General features: G+C 31.4%; 1 protein-coding gene across 1 annotated transcript; it reads left to right on the top strand.

The window, feature by feature from the left end:
• Positions 1–1,490: 1,490 nt before the first annotated feature.
• Positions 1,491–20,788, top strand: LOC132727834 (HEAT repeat-containing protein 1-like; the record flags this gene model as incomplete). Its single annotated transcript, XM_060713420.1, has 7 exons — positions 1,491–1,568; positions 3,677–3,824; positions 4,048–4,264; positions 11,261–11,405; positions 11,766–11,867; positions 13,686–13,940; positions 20,697–20,788. Coding segments are annotated over exons 2-7 (953 nt in total), but the record flags the coding sequence as incomplete, so codon positions are not given.
• Between the last annotated feature and the right edge of the window lie 600 nt (positions 20,789–21,388).

Here is a 21,388-nt window from a genome sequence, read left to right as displayed (position 1 = left end):
TCCATCATGGAGAAATACAAAAAAAACAATTGTTATGGATACCGTTTACTTCCGGTATACTGTCTGTTGACATTGAAAGATTCATTTGGCATTATTCCACATTAAACCTTTGTATAACAAGTACGCGATTAAGTTTTTGCTTTCAGCATAGACAGAAGACGTATCTCTTTTGGATACTTAAAACCCAAGCAAAAACATTTGCTCACTACAAACGAGAAACCATCAAGCAGATCGCCTTATCCAGTTGGTGAATTTTCACGGTTCTCAAAACCAAGCCTTGAAGACGAGCACGCGACAACCTATATGCCAGCAGTAGCAGACGATCAAAATAATTGCAGACGACAGGCAAACAACGGGATATGAAAGAATCATTGACGGATCCTTTTGGAATGATGTCTGCTTACTGTAACAGCGAGATTCATTCTAGTTTTTTTTTAAATTTCTAAAATATAATTCATTCACGGAGCTAGACTATTTTTAAATACAGCTAATTTTAATATGTTGTATACAGTCAATAAAAGTATTACATAACTCATTTTAGATACAATTTATGTGTTTTTTATTACGTACGGCGACATTGTATTTTCCCTCCGACATGTACATGTACTATTCCATTTTTTACAGGTATGACATCTCTCTAGCAGACGACACGTAAAATTGGAAACAATATGGCATTTTTTCATAGCTTATTGTAATAGTTTTTATTTGTTTGGGTCGTCAGACCAAACAAATAATGGTAGCGAAATTTCAGAGTCTGATGCAGTTAATTGCAAATGCCGAAAGAAGGCCGCTTTTTTGAAACGGTTACTTCCCTTTATATGTACAGGGGAGATCACTGCGTAAAGATGGTCAAATGACAGTCGCATTAATTTTCAAGCAAAATAATTCCCGAATGGTCGAAAATTTCTAATATTGTTTTATCCTTTATAGATATACATGCTTATAATAAGCTGCATGATTATTAACATCTGTGTTAAACAACAGTTAGCGTCGAAATAATAAGGGTTACAACCCCTAATTTAGAATAATATGGTTTTCTTCAGGCCTTTTACATATAACTTCACCGTGGCCGAGGGGTCTGGAGTTCAAATCCAGGAAGGCAACTCTTTTTTTTTTAAATTGTTTAAGTCAAATAAACATTGAATTGAATATCAGTGTTGCAATTAGTCTTAAAGCCAATTAACTACAATTAAAACGCTGGGAAGCACTGGTGGCACTATACAAAAACAAATTGGTTTATAATCTCACAGCCTTCACCTTTCTGACATTCTGAGACCCAAACAAATTCAGCGCCTTCTGTGCTTTGATTTTTATTTTCTTTGAAGTTGTATTATCTGTCTATGTTTAACAAAACAAAAAAATTGATTTTGTTTGTTATAATTAAGTGTTAAGTTGTCGGTGTTAATATTTACAAACATCATTTATAAGCTGCATTGTGTCTGACGATATTTGAGAGACCGGTGTGTATACAATGTTATAAGCTGCTCTAACTGTTTTAGCGGTGTTCAGCCTCAATTCGTTCGAATTGATTTTAGTACGAATAGCCTTGTAAACAAAACTGACAACACGTGTGTAATATTTTAACATTTAACATTTTTTGTGGAACATGTCTTTGTAAAGTAAAACGCAATTTAAAGGCATGGTATTAAACGTTTGTAATATAAAACTCCTCTCATTACATAAAAGTTTGAAGCTTTAAAACAGCAAATGTCAATTTATCAGTTGTTTATTCATTTACTGTGGTATGTTTCGGATAAGAAATATTTTTTGGATATAACCATCAAATTCCTTGTCGGACGCGTGAATGACATGGGATACGGGAATATCGGATTATAATTAAATGCATTTTATGTCTGAGCATGTAAATGAAGCTAATACCGCTGTGTCAGTTTTGCTTTATGGTTGATAATTCGCCATACAGACGATTCGCCCCATAACAATTCGCCCATTTTTCTTGTGTTTAATCGATTGTTTCCGCATTATGTAAATGCATTATTCAACAAGTTCTGTAACAGTTGTAAACTGGATAAAATAAAATTTACCAAAAAGCTGTAAATGAGAATTTTCACTGAAATTTGAAAATTTGATTGAAAGGATGGCTTTGTGAAATGTCATTTAATTGTTTTTGATGTCAGCTCTTTCCATTTTGTGTCGCCTCTACAGAGTATTGGCGACATATAGGGATCACTTCTCTGTCGTATTCTGTCTGTACAAACAAACATATAGATACTTAGGGGGTTATGGGAGAATTAGGTAATTAATTCATTAAGCTCTGATGTGGCTACTTTTTTGTTTACCTGGCTTAAAGAATAAAAGGGAGAACAAAAGAGTAATCACATTAATACGAAACTTTGAGCTCATCCCCCCGTCTGTTCGTAACACCTTTGTGTCCGCTCCATAACTTCTAAACTGCTGAAAAATTTTTGAAATAACTTGGCACAAGTGATAGCTTTATGAGAAGATGTGCAGAGCGAATAATTGGATTGCTATCCCCAAGGTCAAGGTCACAATTAAAGGTCAAGTGTTAAAAAGTGTACATTTAATGTCTATTCCATAACTTTAAACCACTAAATAACTTGGCACAAGTGATCACCATTATATGATGATGTGAAGATCGAGGGCAATGATTGGGTTGCTACCCCCAAGGTCAAGGTCACACTTAAAGGTCAAGTGTTAAAAAGTCTACATTTTGTGTCTGCTCCTAACTTTAAATTGCTGAAATTTTTTTGAAATAACTTGGCACAAGTGATGACCATTATAAGACTATGTGCAGAGTGCAATAATTGGGTTGCTTCCCAGAAGGTGAAGGTCACACTTTAAGGTCAATGGCTAAAATGTCTACATTTCGTGTCCACTCCACAACTTTTAAATGCTGTAAAAAATTGAAATTAACTTGGCACAAGTGATCATCAAAATGGGACAATGTGCAGAGAGTAATAACTGGGTTGCTACCCCATAGGTCAAGGTCACACTTAAAGTTCAATTGTTAAAAAATCTACATTTCATATCTGCTTCATAACTTTTAAACCACTGAATATGTTTTTTAAATAACTTGGCACATGTGATCACCATCATGAGACAATGAGTAGAGGGCAATAATTGGGTTGCTACCCCCAAGGTCAAGTTTACACTAAAAGGGCCATTGCTAAAAAGTTTACATTTCATGTTCACTTTATAACTTTTAAACTGTTGATAAAATTTTGAAATTACTTGGCACAAGTGATCACCATTATGAACAATGTGCAATAATTTGGTTGCTACTCCATAGGTCAAGGTCACACTTAAAGGTCAATTGTTAAAAATTCTACATTTCATGTCCGCTTCATAACTTTTAAGCTGCTAAAGAAATTTGAAATAACTTGGCAGAAATGATCACCATAATGACATGATGTGCACAACCCAACATCCAGGTTGGCACAAGTAACTACTATGATGAGACTATATGCTTATGATATACATAGCACAACATCAAGGTCATGGTCTGTTAAATGTGAAGAAGTACACATTCATGTCTACTGCGGAAGGGGACTTAGCTGTCCTTCAGACTGCCTTGTTCATATAATAACATTAACTTGTGTGTATTGCGTATATAGGAACTAATTGAACACAATAAGCATTTCTTGAATAGATTGTTTTATTTTGCATTGCAAGTATATTTGATAAATATATTTTATAGACAGAGATGACTTCTCTTGCAAAACAACTTCAGCGTCTAGCTGTTCCTCACACACAGACTATACTTGGTGAAGATAAAAAGAAAGCCTCATTACTGTTTGATCCAAAAGAGGCAGCGTCTATTGACAGAGAGACATTTTATGCATTAGGTAAGACTGTTAAGGACATTTGTCTATGAGTTAAATAAGGCATCCTTAAAACAACTTATTACAGCTCATTGTAGCTAGTTTGTGATGAAAACTTGAAGTTTTTTTACCACTCAGGTCTGTTTTTTTTTTAACTAACTAGTATATAGACACCTTAATATAGAAAAATGTCATTGTGGACTAAGTGGATGTTTAGTTCCTTTTACAATTATTTATTTTTGTACAGGTTTAAATGGTTTGGAGGAGTTGGAAACTATTGATGAGGACTTCAGTGAATTTGAGACCAGTCTATTTGGAGACTCCTCCTTGATGTTTGAGAGATCTGTGCAGACAAAGGAGATTAATGCAAAACTAGACAAGACCATACAAAAGTTTCTGATACATGTGTCACCTTATTGTCTCCTTAAACCTGCACATAAAGCTATTGAATGGCTAATTCACAGGTAATTCAATAGTTTAACTAGCACAATTTATTTAATGCTCTGTCTCAACTGTGTCATTGGAACTAGCTTTTGTTATTAGTTTAATACAATACAGTACAATACAATACAGTTCAATACAATACAGTGCAATACAATACAATACTCTTTATTGGTCAGTCAGGTTACAGGCATGGTAACAACATGACAATTTATCTAAAATATGTTAACCTTTTCCCTTATAGAAGCGAGAATCGCCGTCTTTTACCATTCCCTGATAGAAGCGAGAATCGACGGCTTTATCGATTACCGCATGTAAGCGAGAATCGCCGACATGCATGATCTCAATGGAAGCGACTTTCGCCGACTTCAATATTTACCTGTCCAAAAATCAACAATTTTCCTGGAAAATAGACCTGTAAATTGTGTTATCGTAAAGATCAACATTTCATGAGGGGATTCCGTGCATAAAATTATCGTGTTACTATTTAAAGTTTTTGTATAATTAGCGACCAACCAGGTGAGGGGTTTTCCTTACGTCACGCAGTTAATGAGTGCGCGGGTCAATGAAATAAATATAGAACGTATCGTAAGACAGGAACAAAAGTGTCTAAAAATAGCATCTAATGAATAAATAGTATTTATATGATCACGGGTCGTTCACGTGCCAGGCATGGTATAATGGATTTGATGTTTGTTTTTGTTTATGACAGCTGACATGTGTATATACACGGATTAATTAACGTCCTGACTAGGGGTATCTCTCTGGCCCCTGCAATAAAATATTTCCGGTAGCAGCGGCGATTTTTTTAAGAAAAATGACCGACAAAGAAATGTTTAATAGTTTAAATTCTTTCATGTGCGCTATTGTTTTCATAACAGACACAGCATGGGCCGTGTATTATACGACATGATAAAATCATATCCCATATATCATCTTTGATGTCGGCAACATGAAAATGCCGAAAAGGCCGTGGAACTCGAGGATGTCTTGCCTTTATCATCATTTGATCTAAATTAGATCTATAAATGATAAAATTTAATTAAATTCATAATTCATGAAGAAAATATATGACCATGACAGCAGAAATTCTGAAATATTTAATTCAACAGTTATATACATGTATTACAGAAATGACAGTTACTATTATGAAATAAATTATAAAAAAAACTGATAAAATACATAAAAAAAAACAAAGTGAGATTTCTTTTTACTGGTATAAAAAAAAAGGTAAAAAAAGAACTTGTTGTTATTTATTTCACCAAAAATGAATGCTGCATAAACCAAAAAAAATAATAATAAATTAGCCATATTTCCCTAATGAGAGAAAAATTATACATCATTTTATTGTTTATAACTACTGTAATTATACTGTTATAAAGCCCACAAATATAAAATTTATACCACTGGAAAGATAATTTAAATCTCTACAAATCTTACATTGACATATATATTGTCAAACTTGTAATTAAACCATTTCACATTAGTTAAAACACATAAGTAGCCTAATTTATCTGAAACAATGGAGAAAAAAAGCACCATCAAGTATATAGTTTATTACTTTATAACTCATGTAGACATATTTGTATAAACCCAACAAATATGATATTTATACCATTGGAAAGGTATTTCAATTCTCTACAAACTTTTTATTGATACAAAAATTGTCAAAACACAACTTAATACTTTATTTTTCAGTTAAAGTATATAGGTATCTAATTTGACCAATTTTACCTATAATTTATCATACCCTATATGGAGATAGTGTGTGACTCCTTATCAGTAGGATATTGATTATTGATTATCTATCTGGCTACTGTATTATGGGGTGTAAAGCAGTAAATTAAGGGGGCTGTATCAGGGAAAAGGTTAAATCGTATATTATTTAGCTATTTATTAATATAAGGTAAATGAGCATAATGCCACGGGGACAGAATAATGAATACATTTAACAACAATGTTCATGTTATTCATCAAATGGATAAACAAAACAAAACAAAAACAATATTGACAAAGAAACAGACAGCAGAATGATGCAGTACATGTTGGTCGTCAAAAATGAATATTTCAATTAAAAAACTCTAGTAAATAATTACAACAAGTATGAAAACAACAGTTACTTATGTGAAAGATTAGAATTCGAAAAAATTTGCTTTAATCACATGTTGAAAATTGTATAAAAGGGGGATAATAATTTAGAAACATATTTATCAATCAGTATATTTTATAAAGCTATCAAATAAAATGAAAATGATCTATCTATTATCTATTCAAAATATGGTATTATGCTCAAAATCAATTTATGTTATATGAAATAATGAAAAATAATATGAATACATTACGAATAATGTAGTATATAAATGTAACAATCAAAATTATGCGTGAATAAAGGGAGGTAATTAAATACTTATATCATCGACATAAATAATGTATTTGTATAGATTTAAATAAATTAATAACATTTTTAGATACAGTGAATGACTACTAAAATGGAACAGTCTTTTTATGCCGATATGTACTAAAAAAAATATTGACGAGTTTGTAAAAAAGTTGCAAGTATATTTAGATCTACTTGAAAACTGAAGTTAAAATTTGTAAGCACTTTTGCATTCAAACCCTTCGGGTAAAATGTTTTTCTAACTTATGTATTCCAGTATGTCTCTTTCAAAAGTCTCCCCATATTATCATGAAGTTTATCAATCAAATAGCATAAAAGGAAAAAAGTCATTCAAGTGAGTGATCTTCGGGCATTGAAATGAATTGCAACATTAGAAGAAAAATTGGGATGATTATTACTTCTTATATCAAATTTATGGCTGTTCATTCTTTTTGATACCTGTTGATGGGTTTGGCCGACATACTGTAATTTTACATTTTTTACAAGTAATTAAAATAAATCACGTCACTAGAAGTACAATTTCCATCAAAATGCATTTTCGAATGTTTCTCCAGTATTTGTACTTGTGAAAATTACTATTTTCTCAATATTTTTAACAGTGAGTGCATCTTTTTCTATTACACTTATTAGTTTAAACCGTTCATATTCCGTTTATTTAGAGTTGAATGGGTAAGGGAATCTTGAAGATTTTTGGGACGGCTGTATGCTAAGATTGGTTTATGATTATGTAAATTTTTAACACTGTCATTTTCTGATAACATTAAAAGATCCCAGTATTTATTTATTATAAGACCAAGATGGGGAAGAGACGGATTATATGGGATAACAAATGGTATGATTTTTTGCTGCTCTGTTATATTTTGGTTATTTTCCAGAGCTTCTTCTTGGGTTGAATCAGGGGTTTTTTTTTACTAACAAATTGACACCGATAGTCGGCGTCTTCCCCTCGGTAAATAGCCAAGTTTTTTCCCCCAAAAAATTCTATTTTCCTTTAAACTGGATCAGATTTAATAATTACATGGTTTAAAATATTATTTTTCTTCATTTTATGCAGGATAAACCACCAAATTGTTGTTCAAAATAACCAAAAAACATTGCAGGAAACTGCAAGTACTGTCTCAACATGGAGGCAGCCATTTTTTTTTTTGGCTATATCCGTACTGAACGGTACTATTTCTGGAAATCAGTTGCTATCAAAATATTGTCATTTTCTTGGTTATTTTTAGTAAAGTAATATATTTTGTACTTCTTATTATGAAAATGACTTATATGGAGCTAAAGTGTGTCACAGATACACTATTATACCTATACTGTATTAACTTTCATACAAAAATAGAAGTATAAAAACCATTCACCACCATACATATTAAGAAAATATGTTATACTGCAAAGAATATTTTGCATGATATAAAGTTTTTAAGTGGAAAAAGATATAGTTGTAACTCTCTACTATGTAGTTAAGTATATAGTATAAATAACGTCATAATAAAGTTTCCCCAAATTGACTTTTTTCGTATATTTTTTCCCCTCCCTACCAGCGTCCAGCGTCTTCCCCTTTTCCTAAAAAAAACCCCTGGTTGAATATTTTACTTTTGCAAAAGCAGATTTCAGCTTGCTATCAGGATAATTTCTGATCTTGAAAAAAGATTCTAAATTTATTAGACATTCATGAAATTTATCATTGTCTGAAATGATACGTCTGTAACGTTTAGCTTGGCTGTATGGTATACCCTCTTTACATTTATTAGGATGGCATGAGTTATACTCCAGATATTGATGGACATCTGTAGGTTTTATATGAATTTCCGTTGATAAAGTGCAATTTTCATTTTTAAGAATCTTAACATCAAGAAATGACACATTTTCTTTCGATATATTATATGTAAATTTTAATTGTTGGGTGACATGTATTTAATTTGTTTATGAAATCATGTAAGGCACTTATAGAATGATCCCATATCATAAATATATCATCTAGAAAGCGGAGCCAAGTCGTAGGTTTAAGGTCATAACTGTTTAAAAAATCAGATTCTAATTTACCCATGAATAGCGATGCGTATGTAGGGGCCATAGAACTAACCCATAGAGCGGTACCTAAAAATTTGTAAATAATTTTCATTATTAAATTTGAAAAATGATTACTTTTAAGTGTCAATTTAAGAAGAGTCCATATTTCCTCCGTTGATAATTTACTACCACATTTTTCATTATCAAGAAAATATTTACAAGCAGCTATCCCATCTTCATGTGGGATATTTGTATACAGTGAAGTTACATCCAAAGTAACAAGTACTGAATCTTTTGAAAGTTTAGGTAAAGATTTTAATTTACGCAAAAAATCAGAGGTATCTTTCACATACGACGGTAATGATTTCATATATGGTTGTAATATAAAGTCAAGGTATTTTGAAATATTTTCTGTAAAACTATTGCATGTCCATCAATATCTGGAGTATAACTCATGCCATCCTAATAAATGTAAAGAGGGTATACCATACAGCCAAGCTAAACGTTACAGACGTATCATTTCAGACAATGATAAATTTCATGAATGTCTAATAAATTTAGAATCTTTTTTCAAGATCAGAAATTATCCTGATAGCAAGCTGAAATCTGCTTTTGCAAAAGTAAAATATTCAACCCAAGAAGAAGCTCTGGAAAATAACCAAAATATAACAGAGCAGCAAAAAATCATACCATTTGTTATCCCATATAATCCGTCTCTTCCCCATCTTGGTCTTATAATAAATAAATACTGGGATCTTTTAATGTTATCAGAAAATGACAGTGTTAAAAATTTACATAATCATAAACCAATCTTAGCATACAGCCGTCCCAAAAATCTTCAAGATTCCCTTACCCATTCAACTCTAAATAAACGGAATATGAACGGTAAAACTAATAAGTGTAATAGAAAAAGATGCACTCACTGTAAAAATATTGAAGAAAATAGTAAATTCACAAGTACAAATACTGGAGAAACATTCGAAATGCATTTTGATGGAAATTGTACTTCTAGTGACGTGATTTATTTAATTACTTGTAAAAAATGTAAAATACAGTATGTCGGCCAAACCCATCAACAGGTATCAAAAAAAGAATGAACAGCCATAAATTTAGATATAAGAAGTAATAATCATCCAATTTTTCTTCTAATGTTGCAATTCATTTCAATGCCGAAGATCACTCACTTGATGACTTTTCCTTTATGCCGATTGATAAACTTCATGATAATATGGGGAGACTTTTGAAAAGAGACATACTGGATACATAAAGTTAGAAACATTTTACCCCGAAGGGTTTGAATGCAAAAGTGCTTTACAAATTTAAAGTTCAGTTTTCAAGTAGATCTAAATATACTTGCAAAACTTTTTACAAACTCGTCAATATTTTTTTTTAGTTACATATCGGCATAAAAAGACTGTTCCATTTTAGTAGTCATTCACTGTATCTAAAAATGTTATTAATTTATTTAAATCTATACAAATACATTATTTATGTCGATGATATAAGTATTTAATTACCTCCCTTTATTCACGCATAATTTTGATTGTTACATTTATATACTACATTATTCGTAATGTATTCATATGATTTTTCATTATTTCATATAACATAAATTGATTTTGAGCATAATACCATATTTTGAATAGATAATAGATAGATCATTTTCATTTTATTTGATAGCTTTATAAAATATACTGATTGATAAATATGTTTCTAAATTATTATCTCCCCTTTTTTACAATTTTCAACATGTGATTAAAGCAAATTTTTTCGAATTCTAAACTTTCACATAAGTAACTGTTGTTTTCATACTTGTTATAATTATTTACTAGCCTAGTTTCTCTATGAAAATATATGTATCTTTTGATCCAGTTATTTTATGTAATTCCTTTCGAAAATTATATATGCTATGTTTTTTTTTTTTAAAAAAAGTATATTTATACATACATATGCACATGTTTTATTGTAATACTTATTGTAATATTATCACGTTCCTTTTACGCGCCAAATGTAACGTCTATTAACGTAGGCGTTTGTTTTGTACGTTTACGTCATTTTTATATATGTATCAACTGAGGAAGCTTAATAAAGCGAAACATGTTTTGATACTTAATTTGTGTTGGTTTTTGATCCAATTATCCTAATTAAAAAACTCCAAATTTCCAAATTCTAATGAAGAATTTTGTCTGACTACTTTTTGATTTTATCAAATCAAAGCCACTTCTTAAGATGCCTATTCATGGGTGTATAATATTGTGATAAGGTATTTAGGAACAGTGACATATACAAACTATAGTAATAGATATAAATTTAAAAAATAATACAGAAGTACTTATATAAAATTTTAAGAATTATATTTTACCATGACGGTAGTTATAAAATGAATTTTGAAACTGAATTAGCATTATTTGTTTAAGCTTGAATGTAGTTATTTTATCTACTTGGGAATCAGTATCTGCTGGGAGCTAACCACTGGAGTCATCTTTTTTTTCCTTTTGCTCAAATAATTGTATATGTAAACATAATTATACATGTATAGCTGAAATGAATTTCAGAGTAACAGAATTGCTGAGTTTCAATTAAGTATAATTAGATAATTATTATTTGTTTTCAGGTTTCATATCCACTTTTACAACACTGATGGGCTGTTATTATGCTTCCTACCTTACCATGAAAGTAAAATCTTTGCTAGAGTTCTACAACTGGTGAAATTTGATTCAAAAACAGCCTCAAAATGGGACTTCTTAGAACCTTTACAAGTATGTAAAACCTGTTTATATATATAAAAATATTTTTGAGTATTTTAAAGTGATTGAACCTACTTCTTTTGTCATGAAATAAAAGTGGATGGAACCTTTTATTGTACTTTTTAGCATTTATTTAGCAATAATTCTCTGAATAAGACACTTTTTTCAGATTATGTACATTATCTAGTTTGAAATTTTTTTTAAATAAAGGATACAAGAGAATGATTGTTTTGTCAGAAAGACTGCCATTGACAATTCAAAAAAGAAAAAAAAAGAAAGAAACTTATTTGATGTAATTGAAATCTTATCAATATTTGTATTAATTTAGTTATGTGATATTTCTAATGATGCGTGTGGGTTTTTCTTATTCAGAAATCTGGGGTACACTTGTCTCGGATGACTTTAGTGAACCACTGTGCCACTGATGTGGCATTCCTCTCATTTGTCTGTGACATGGTTCCGACAGCTGTTAAGGTAAGTGTCTTCTTATTATGATGACTTGTTGTTATAAAAATATTGAACTTGTTCATATTATTAAAGTCATAAAACTGACATATTATTAAAGTCATGTAAGTGACATAAGATCTTGAACATTTTGCAGATTTTAACATAAAGATGAAAGAATGGTAATTATGGTCAGAAGAAACTGTCCAGTCCATAATTTTATCATTGATAGGTTTTGAAATAATTAAGCAAAAATGTGGGCACATTGAGGCAATTAGCAAGATTTGTAGGTCAATGGTCAAGGTCACCCTTAGATAATCAAAAGATCATGATATGAGGATGCTGCATTGATAGTAATGTTCAGTTCATTTCTTTTTTCATTCATTGGCAAAATTTAAAAGAACTTCATTATCTGCCCTTGAATTTAACGAAAAAGTCCAATTCAAGGGCAGATAACTCGAAAATGAGAATGGTGACCCCAATTTTTTTTCAGTTTAAAATGTTTCTGCTTTCAAATTCTAATAACATGCCAAGTTTAAAGAAATTCTATTGAACAGTTTTAATTTGGGTTATATGACTACAGTAAACTTCACTTATAGCGAACACGGTTATAGTGAACTTCCGGTTATAAGGAACAATTTATTTTGGCCCGAATTTTGCCCTTCTTTATTTAATATAAAAATATACGGTTATAGCTAACACGGTTATAAGGAATTGTCCCATATAAGGAACTCATTTCTTAGTCCCAATTCAGTTAAAAGTACAGAAAATTACACTTTTATAGCGAACTCAAAACTATCGGTTTTCAAGATAATCACACATGCTTGCTAATCCATTGAAAACAACAAAGTACGTTTGATTGAAATTAAAAGAAATCTATATCGTTCATAAGTAAAAGTCACCCTTAAAATATAATAGAAGATATTCAATATAAAAGGAAGGAAAAATGGAAAATCTTGTTTATCCTTAATCATGGAAAACGAAAAGCACTGAGTTTAGAAATAAAATATGATATTTTATGAGAAATTGAAAATGAAAGTAAAACTAAAACTGAAATAGCAAAGGATTTTCAAATTCCAAAACGTATCCTTTCGGGTATTGTGTCTATAAAAGAACTAAATGACTATTTTCTCTTAATCAAATGCTCTTTAAAATGGCGGACGATGGTAAACAATCAGTTTGTTATATGTAAATCTGTTCGCTATCAAAACTCTTGATATAAAGAACTAATTCGATATATGCTTATAAGAAACTCCGGATATAAGGAACTGTGTCATTAAAAAAACTGGCAGTTTTGTTAAGAAAGGACCAACTTAACTTGTTCCCATAAATAGTTTTTTCATTGCTTTTTTGGAAGTGAGACATAATAATTTCATAGATTTTAATGAATTTATTTGATAAGCATATTTTACTCAAGGATGAGCATAGTTTATCTTTAAACTTATTTATTTCAGTTGATAAAGTGGTGGTTACATAGAAATGGAATTCTTATAAATATAAAGCATGATATGAACATTGTACATTTTATACTTTGTTATTGTAAATGTTTCGATTATATAATCGATGATTGATCGAAAAGGGTTGTTTGATAATTTTCGATGATCGATTATGATTTTTGTCCGATTAAGAAACCCTATAAGGAACAGATTTTGAATGTCCCAATGAGTTCATTATAAGCGGAGTTAACTGTATATAAAAACTCTGGAAAACGTCTTTTTTGAATGTCTTATTTCTGTTTTATGTTAACAAACAGTTACTATTACTGGAGTTGTAATTTCTAGTAATTCTTTTATGATTGTTTTGTTAGTTTTTTAATTTATTTACATTTAAATATAATTTGTGATATAGGTTTTAACAGAAAAAGGAGAGAAGCCCAAATGTAGAGTATTGTTTTCCTTCTATGCTACGACGGTGATAGGAGTCTTGGACACAGCGTCCGAATCAGAGGTCATTGTATCAACTTTATTACCCCATGTTACAACAGGAATGATGTCAGGTGTCCATGAATACAAGGCTGCGTCGTACATGATCCTAGCACAGCTTCTTCACAAGATGAAACTTAAAGCCGATCTTGTCAAGTCACTGCAACGTGTTCTAGCCAAGGTTTGTTTGAAAACTTAATAATAGCGCATAAAGAATATTTTGGCAAAATGGTGAATTTATTCGATATATAATCATGAACAAAAGTACAATTACAAAAAGATATATAACATACAAAATGACATGCAGTAAACAGGGTTTAATTATTAACACATTGGCGAACTATATCATTGGTAGAAATACTGTTAAAATTGATTGTATTTTCAGCCTGTAGATAAAAATATGCCATTGGCCAAATCAGTTGTTTTCATTGCCTGAGATAAAAATGAAAACACTGGTTGTAAATTAACCTTTACCCTGCTGAGACCGAAAGTGCACCTGCTTGCAGTCTGACCAGACTCTATAGTATACTGTTGTTATCTTAAGTTTATTATTTTGAAACTGAAATCAGATAAACTTTGAAAAGACTATTCCAAATCACGGATTTATATTACAAGGATCGGACACTCCCAGTTAATCCTATATAAATGCTTAAATATCTTGTTGTGCACCCGATAAATGTACATTGATCGATAATTTACCGGCGCTAAGCGTAAATCAGGCTGTCCAGCGTCCCTAAAATTCCTAAAAAATCCTAATTTTTTTCAGTTTGGCTAAAATTCCTAAAAAAATGAAAAAATCAAAGGGAATTCCTAAAAAAGCCCTATTTTTTTCACTTAAATTCCTATTTTTTTTATCTTTTGTGATAAACATGTCGTGAAACAACCATGTTTCAATCACAACCTAAATTCGAACATAGTCAGTGGAGCTGATGTCATGTCTGACTAAATTGCATAAAGTCACAGGTTGTATTTACCTCAACTTATGCAGAAATGCTATACTTGATTGTCAGGTGTTATCAAAAAATTAATAAGAAACTGTTTGTTTTAAATGGAACAATGAAAATTGTCCGACTTTGACTATATCAAAATAGTCACCTGATTAAAATTGTGATAAAAAAATTTCCAAGGAAGTTACAATGTACATTTTTATTGGCCACAGAGTTTTACCATTTACCTCAGTCAAAGGTGTATTTAAAGGAACTATTTACATGATTAACAACTAATTTTCATCAAACTTTATATAGGGGTCCTTATTAATAAAATCTTAATTTGTAATCAAGTTATTTTCAAGTGATGACTAGAACAGATCTTTTGTAAGTGATACCAGACAAGTTTTCATATTTGCTAATTATAAGGTGGGCAAGGTAAACTGGCAGTAAAATGATTGGATGCTTTTACCACTTTGCTACCCAATTAGCGTACTAAGAAGTGACACCTTCAGCTGCCCTTTTTGTACACACTAACATGTACTGAACATATGTTATAACATATAGTGCAAGTTTTTTAAAATCTGAAAAAATTGTTGAAAATCATTGAAAACACTGACACTGTTGTAAAATTTTCTACAATTTACTTGAACAAATTCATCATAGTGTATACCCTGCTGTTTGAATTTAAGTTTAAACATTCCTGGGAATGACTTGAGTAGGTCATATCGTTTTTATTGTTTTTTTAAGAAAGATCAAGACTTGTTGAAAATGTACCAACCTTAAAATGAATAAATATTGATAAGAAATGCATTTATAGCTAAAATAAATCTGAAGCATAATTTCCCCTTCCATTTATTATTGGCTTATCATAGCTTAACTAATTAAATATTGGTTGTTCCGGGATACTTATAACTTTGAAAATGTTTTCATTCTAGTTATGTGTTAATGTAGTTTTTCAGCTCTTTTTAAAGGCAGTTGACCAGTGAATCCATTTCTTCACTATGGAACACTGGTTACACCTGTGCTATCACCGAACTAGAGCATTATTTGTGAGTTACTTTTGTGTCAAATATGTAAAGTTGAGCCCATATCATGGTCTTTTGAGGCCATAATTTAGTTATAAAATTCCAAATTTTAGCCCTAAAATTTCCTTTATTTACCCTAAAATTCCTAATTATAGCCCTAAAATTTCTTTAAAATTGCCCTAAAATTTGCCCTAATTTTTTGTTAGAAGGTGCTGGACAGCCTGGTAAATGCCCGTTCACAACGGATACCTACTTTACTAAATACCATACAGCTTTTACATTCATTATCCTATTTTAAAAATTTAAAGTTTATTTTGAAGAAAAATACTGATTTAATTCAAATATCTAATTTTTTTTTTAAAGGTACAGTTTATCTGTCCGCAACGACGATTAAAAATTTAACTTGACGAAATCCGCGGTAAATTTACATTTTTAGCTCACCTGTCACAAAGTGACAGGGTGAGCTTTTGTGATCGCTTTTCGTCCGTCCGTCCGTCCGTCGTCCGTCTGTCGTCCGTCCGTAAACTTTTACTTAAAATGACATCTCCTCATAAACCACTAAGCCAATTTCATCCAAACTTCACAGGAATGTTTCTTTGGTGGTCACCTTTAAAAATTGTTCAAAGAATTTAATTCCATGCAGAACTCTGGTTGCCATGGCAACCGAAAGAAAAAACTTTAAATATCTTCTTTTAAAAAACCCTAAGAGCTAGACCTTAGATATTTGGCATGAAACATCTTCTAGTGAGTGTCTACCAAGTTTGTTCAAATAAAATCCCTGGGGTCAAAATTGGCCCGCCCCGGGGGGTCATTGATTTTCCCTATATGCATATAGTAAAAACTTAAAAAAATCTTCTTTTAAAGAAACCAAAGAGAAAGAGCCTAGATATTCAGGCATGAAACATGTTCTAGTGAGTGTCTACCAAGTTTGTTCAAATAAAAGCCCTGGGCGTCAAAATTTGGCCCCGCCCCATGGGGTCATTGATTTCCCTATATGCATATAGTAAAACTTAAAAAATCTTCTTTTTAAAGAACTCAAAGAGCTAGAGCTAAGATATTTAGCATGAAACATGTTCTAGTGGGTGTCTACCAAGTTTGTTCAAATAAAAGCCCTGGGGTCAAAAATTGGCTCCGCCCCGGGGGTCATTGATTTTCCTTATATATGTATAGCAAAAACTTAAAAAATCTTCTTTGAAAAAAAACCAAATAGCTAGAGTTTAGATATTAAGCATGAAACATGTTCTAGTGAGTGTCTACAAAATTTGTTCAAATAAAAGCCCTGGGGTCAAAATTGGCCCCGCCCCCATGGGGTCATTGATTTTCCCTATATGCATATAGTAAAAACTTAAAAAATCTTCTTTTAAAGAACTCAAAGAGCTAGAGCTAAGATATTTAGCATGAAACATGTTCTAGTGGGTGTCTACCAAGTTTGTTCAAATAAAAGCCCTGGAGTCAAAATTGGCTCCGCCCGGGGGTCATTGATTTTCCTTATATATGTATAGCAAAATCTTTTACAAAATCTTCTTTGAAAAAAAACCAAATAGCTAGAGTTTAGATATTAAGCATGAAACATGTTCTAGTGAGTGTTTACAAAGTTTGTTCAAATAAAAGCCCTGGGGTCAAAAATTGGCCCTGCCCCTGGGGGTCATTGATTTTCCTTATATGTGTAAAGCAAAAACTTAAAAATCTTCTTTGAAAAAACCCAAATAGCTAGAGTTAAGATATTCAGCATGAAACATCTTCTAGTATGTGTCTACAAAGTTTGTTCAAATAAAAGCCCAGGGGTCAAAAACTGGCCCCGCCCCAGGGGTATCATTGTTTTTAATTATATGTGTATAGTAAAAAACTTAAAATAACTTCTTTTAAAAAACCCAGTGAGCTAGAGCTTAGATGTTTAGCATGAAACATCTTCTTATGGGTGTCTACAAAGTTTGTTCAAAAAAAGCCCTCGGGTGAAAATTGGCCCTGCTGGAGGGGGGTGGGAGATCATTGTTTTTCATTATGTGTGTAGTAAAAACTTAACAAACTAAACATTGTGAAACATCTTCTAATGAGTGTCTTTCAAGTTTGTTCAAATAAAAGCCCTGGGGTTTAAACTGGCCCCGATCCGGGGGCCTTGATACAGGTGAGCGACCTCAGGGCCATCATGGCCCTCTTGTTTATATAACAAGCAGCTATTTGAAATTCATTATTACGGTACCATAATAATTTCAATTTCAAAATAAAAAAGAAGCCGATGTTAGTTATTCATAGATGATCAAAGATGCAATATTTAAGATTTATTGGGTTATGTAGTTAAATTTAATGCACAATTGTTTTATGGGTAATGTATTGCGGCCTTTACAATTCGCTCAGCACATGAAGAAAATTTATTCATTTTTTTAGTACAAAATATTGCCGAGATTGTCAATATTGCCATGTTCATAGAATATTTAAATTTCATTCATCATTTATATCATTATTTAAAACTTTAGTAAATCTGTTTTCAAATGTCGATGCAATGAAGTAGACAATCATCGTAACAGTAAAGTACTCTCGTGTGTCTGTCTCGATTCCCGTCTTTTTAATGTCACTCGTATATTTTAATCCGTATATTTTAATTTTTTTTTTTTTTATTTGAATGCCTGTAGAAAGATATATCTAGAGTCAGTATTTTGCGAAATAAAGTAACTTTTGATTATTTTTTACACATCGCTTAAATTTCTTTCAAGTTTAATTACTTTTGAAGGGGGGTAATTACCAGGTAACAAGCGATAATTGAAAACGTTTATTTTCAAACATTCATAACCAGGTTACATGTGATAATTGCAACACTCAATCTTCAAAAACAAATAGAATTTGAATGTATATTTTGTATGTGCTCGGTCTTAACTACAGTCCATGGTATGTGTGATAAGAAAATGATTCTGAAGAGGATATATATAAATACAATGTAAATCTATTTTTATGCCCCCGCCATGTAATGGCCGGGGCATATAGTGTTACCCTGTTCCGTCCTTCCGTCATTCTGTCATTCCGTCATCATCAGTTTCCGTTCATTATCTCCCCAACGGTACAACACATTCAACTCAAACTTGACATATGGATATGTCATGATAAAATACAGGTCAAGTTCAAATTTGGTCATGGTTCGATGATTTTTGGCAGAGTTATGCCCCTTTTACTTTGAAAATAATATGAAATTTTCAGTTTCCGTTCATTATCTCCCCAAAGGTACAACACATTCAACTCAAACTTGACATATGGATATGTCAAAGAAATGCGCAGGTCAAGTTTAAATTTGGTCATGGTTCAATGATTTTTGGCAGAGTTATGCACCTTTCACTTTGAAAATAATATGAAATTTTCAGTTTCTGTTTATTATCTCCCCACCGGTACAACACATTCAACTCAAATTTGACATATGGATATGTTTTTGGAATGCCCAGGCCAAGTTCGAATTTGGTCATGGTTCAATGATTTTGGCAGAGTAAAGCCCCTTTCACTTTGAAAATAATATGAAATTTACAGTTTCTGTTCATTATTCTACCCAACAGTGTTACATATTCAACTCAAATTTGACATATGGATATGTCAAAGGATGGGCAGGTCAAGTTGGAATTTGGTCATGGTTCGATGATTTTTTGGCAGAGTTATGTCCCTTTCACTTTGAAAATAATATAGATACATCTTAGGAATAAGCAGTTTAAGTTTGAATTTGGTCGTGGTTCAATGATTTTGGACAAATTTATCTTTCTTGAATGTTGGAAAAATTTTGAACACTCATACTTTTGTGGAAATGTATGTAGCCATTATTTTGGCTACAAATATGAAATATGCTATTTTCAAAAGGTTAAGACTGAATAATTTCAGTGCCTTGAACATTGTATGGAAATGGTTTGTGTTAACATTGAAAAGTTTTAAGGGCTTTGAACTTAAAATGAAAAAAATAATTTGTGCAAACAAATTTGGAACTAAATATTATAACATCTGAAATTTTGGCTGCATGCGGGGCATCTGTGGCATGATGACACATTTCTAGTCTTTATTAACATTTATAAATGAAAATGAAAATAAACAACTTAATTTGTATAGTCCTTTCTTTGAAAAATAATGGAAATAAACATATGACAAATAAATCATTTAATCAATTGTGAAAAAATCTGTTTCAAAATAAAAAATAATATAAAACAGCTGTTCTGTATGCCAATAAAAATTTCTTCTTTGCCTATCTAATGAATTCATCTATATATGAACGCTTGTCTAGAATGATATGAAAATATATTTCATACACTAATTAGTAGAATATTTACTATATTTATACTAATATACAGGTAATCAAATAAAAAATGTACAAATCATTTTGAAATAATTCACAGAAATAAAGACACATTTCAAACATGAATTTCTTTAAAAGTATTTTAGCAATCAAGAAACATTTTTTTGCAATGCTACCATTTAACCATATAAATCTTAATCTGAATCGCGGTAATAATTTATGCTTGAAGTAAAAGGGCGTCAAAATGTAGAGAGTATGCCTAAACAATAGGCGAATATTTTTTAAATTAGGTACTTTTTAACTAAGCGTTGCAGCGTTCTATCGGCATATTTTCATATATTAATACTTTAGCGACACAAAATAATACTGTATCAATACATTCATATGTGTATAATTTTTCACAAAGCTGCAATAACACCACATACTCTTGTGAAAATCTGTCATATTTCGCACTCCGCGCGTTCCGCCATCTCATTCTGTCCACCTTTATCCGATTCCGCGAATGCGCGCGACGGGACTTTAAGCTAAACGAAAGTGTCCGATCCTTGTTATTTAAATCCGTGTCCAAATTCAAAGCAGGGCAATTCCAATACTCAAATACTGCATGTTAAGGGTTTAGAGATTAAAGTTTAAGAAGAATTTCTGTAAACTGTCAGCTCTGTCATAAATATTGACAATTTTTAGTTTTGGATACACTTTGTGATAACAGAATTTTTTATTTTTAGAGTATGATTCAAGACTTGCTAGGGGAAGCAATGTCCTGCATGCTTCTGATGTTTCAAACACAAGATGTCAACAATTATGGTATCACTAAAAAGTAAGTCTCTATTTATTTTTGTAAATTTTGTTTATTCCATTCATATGCAATGAAAATGTAGCTGAATATTAGTATTTTGTTTGCCACATGGCATCATTTTGAAACTTGAACTTATTATTGTTTTCTACTTGGTAATATCTGCCATTTGTATATGCATTTTAAAGTTCATTTTTCTTGTTAATTTGAATTATTTTTTATGCCACCGCAGCATCTGCGATGCGGTGGCATATAGCGATTCACCTGTGTGTGTGTGTGTGTGTGTGTTTGTTTGTTTGTGTGTGTGTGTGTTATATAGATTATATAGTGAACTTAAAAGATCTTCTTGTGAAAAACCACTTGTCCAATTTCAACCAAACTTGGCAGGATTGATCCTTGGGTGAAGGGCTCCCAAAGTTGTTCAAAGAATTTCATTCCATGCAGAAATCTGGTTGCCATGGCAACCAAAAGGAATTATAAGAATAAATTAAAAAAATCTTCTTGTAAAGACCCAGAAGGCCTAGAGCTTAGATATTTTGCATTAAGGCATTGTCTGGTAGACCTCTACCAAGATTGTTCAAATTATAGCCCTGGGGTCAAAAATCGGCACCGCCCCGGGGTCAA

This window comes from Ruditapes philippinarum, unplaced genomic scaffold (assembly GCF_026571515.1).
Source record: "Ruditapes philippinarum isolate M1 unplaced genomic scaffold, ASM2657151v2 ctg9797_1_1_1_1, whole genome shotgun sequence".
Taxonomy (NCBI): Eukaryota; Metazoa; Mollusca; class Bivalvia; order Venerida; family Veneridae; genus Ruditapes; species Ruditapes philippinarum.
The sequence above is the reverse complement of the archived record's forward strand: the minus strand, read 5'-3'. Positions and strand labels throughout refer to the sequence as shown.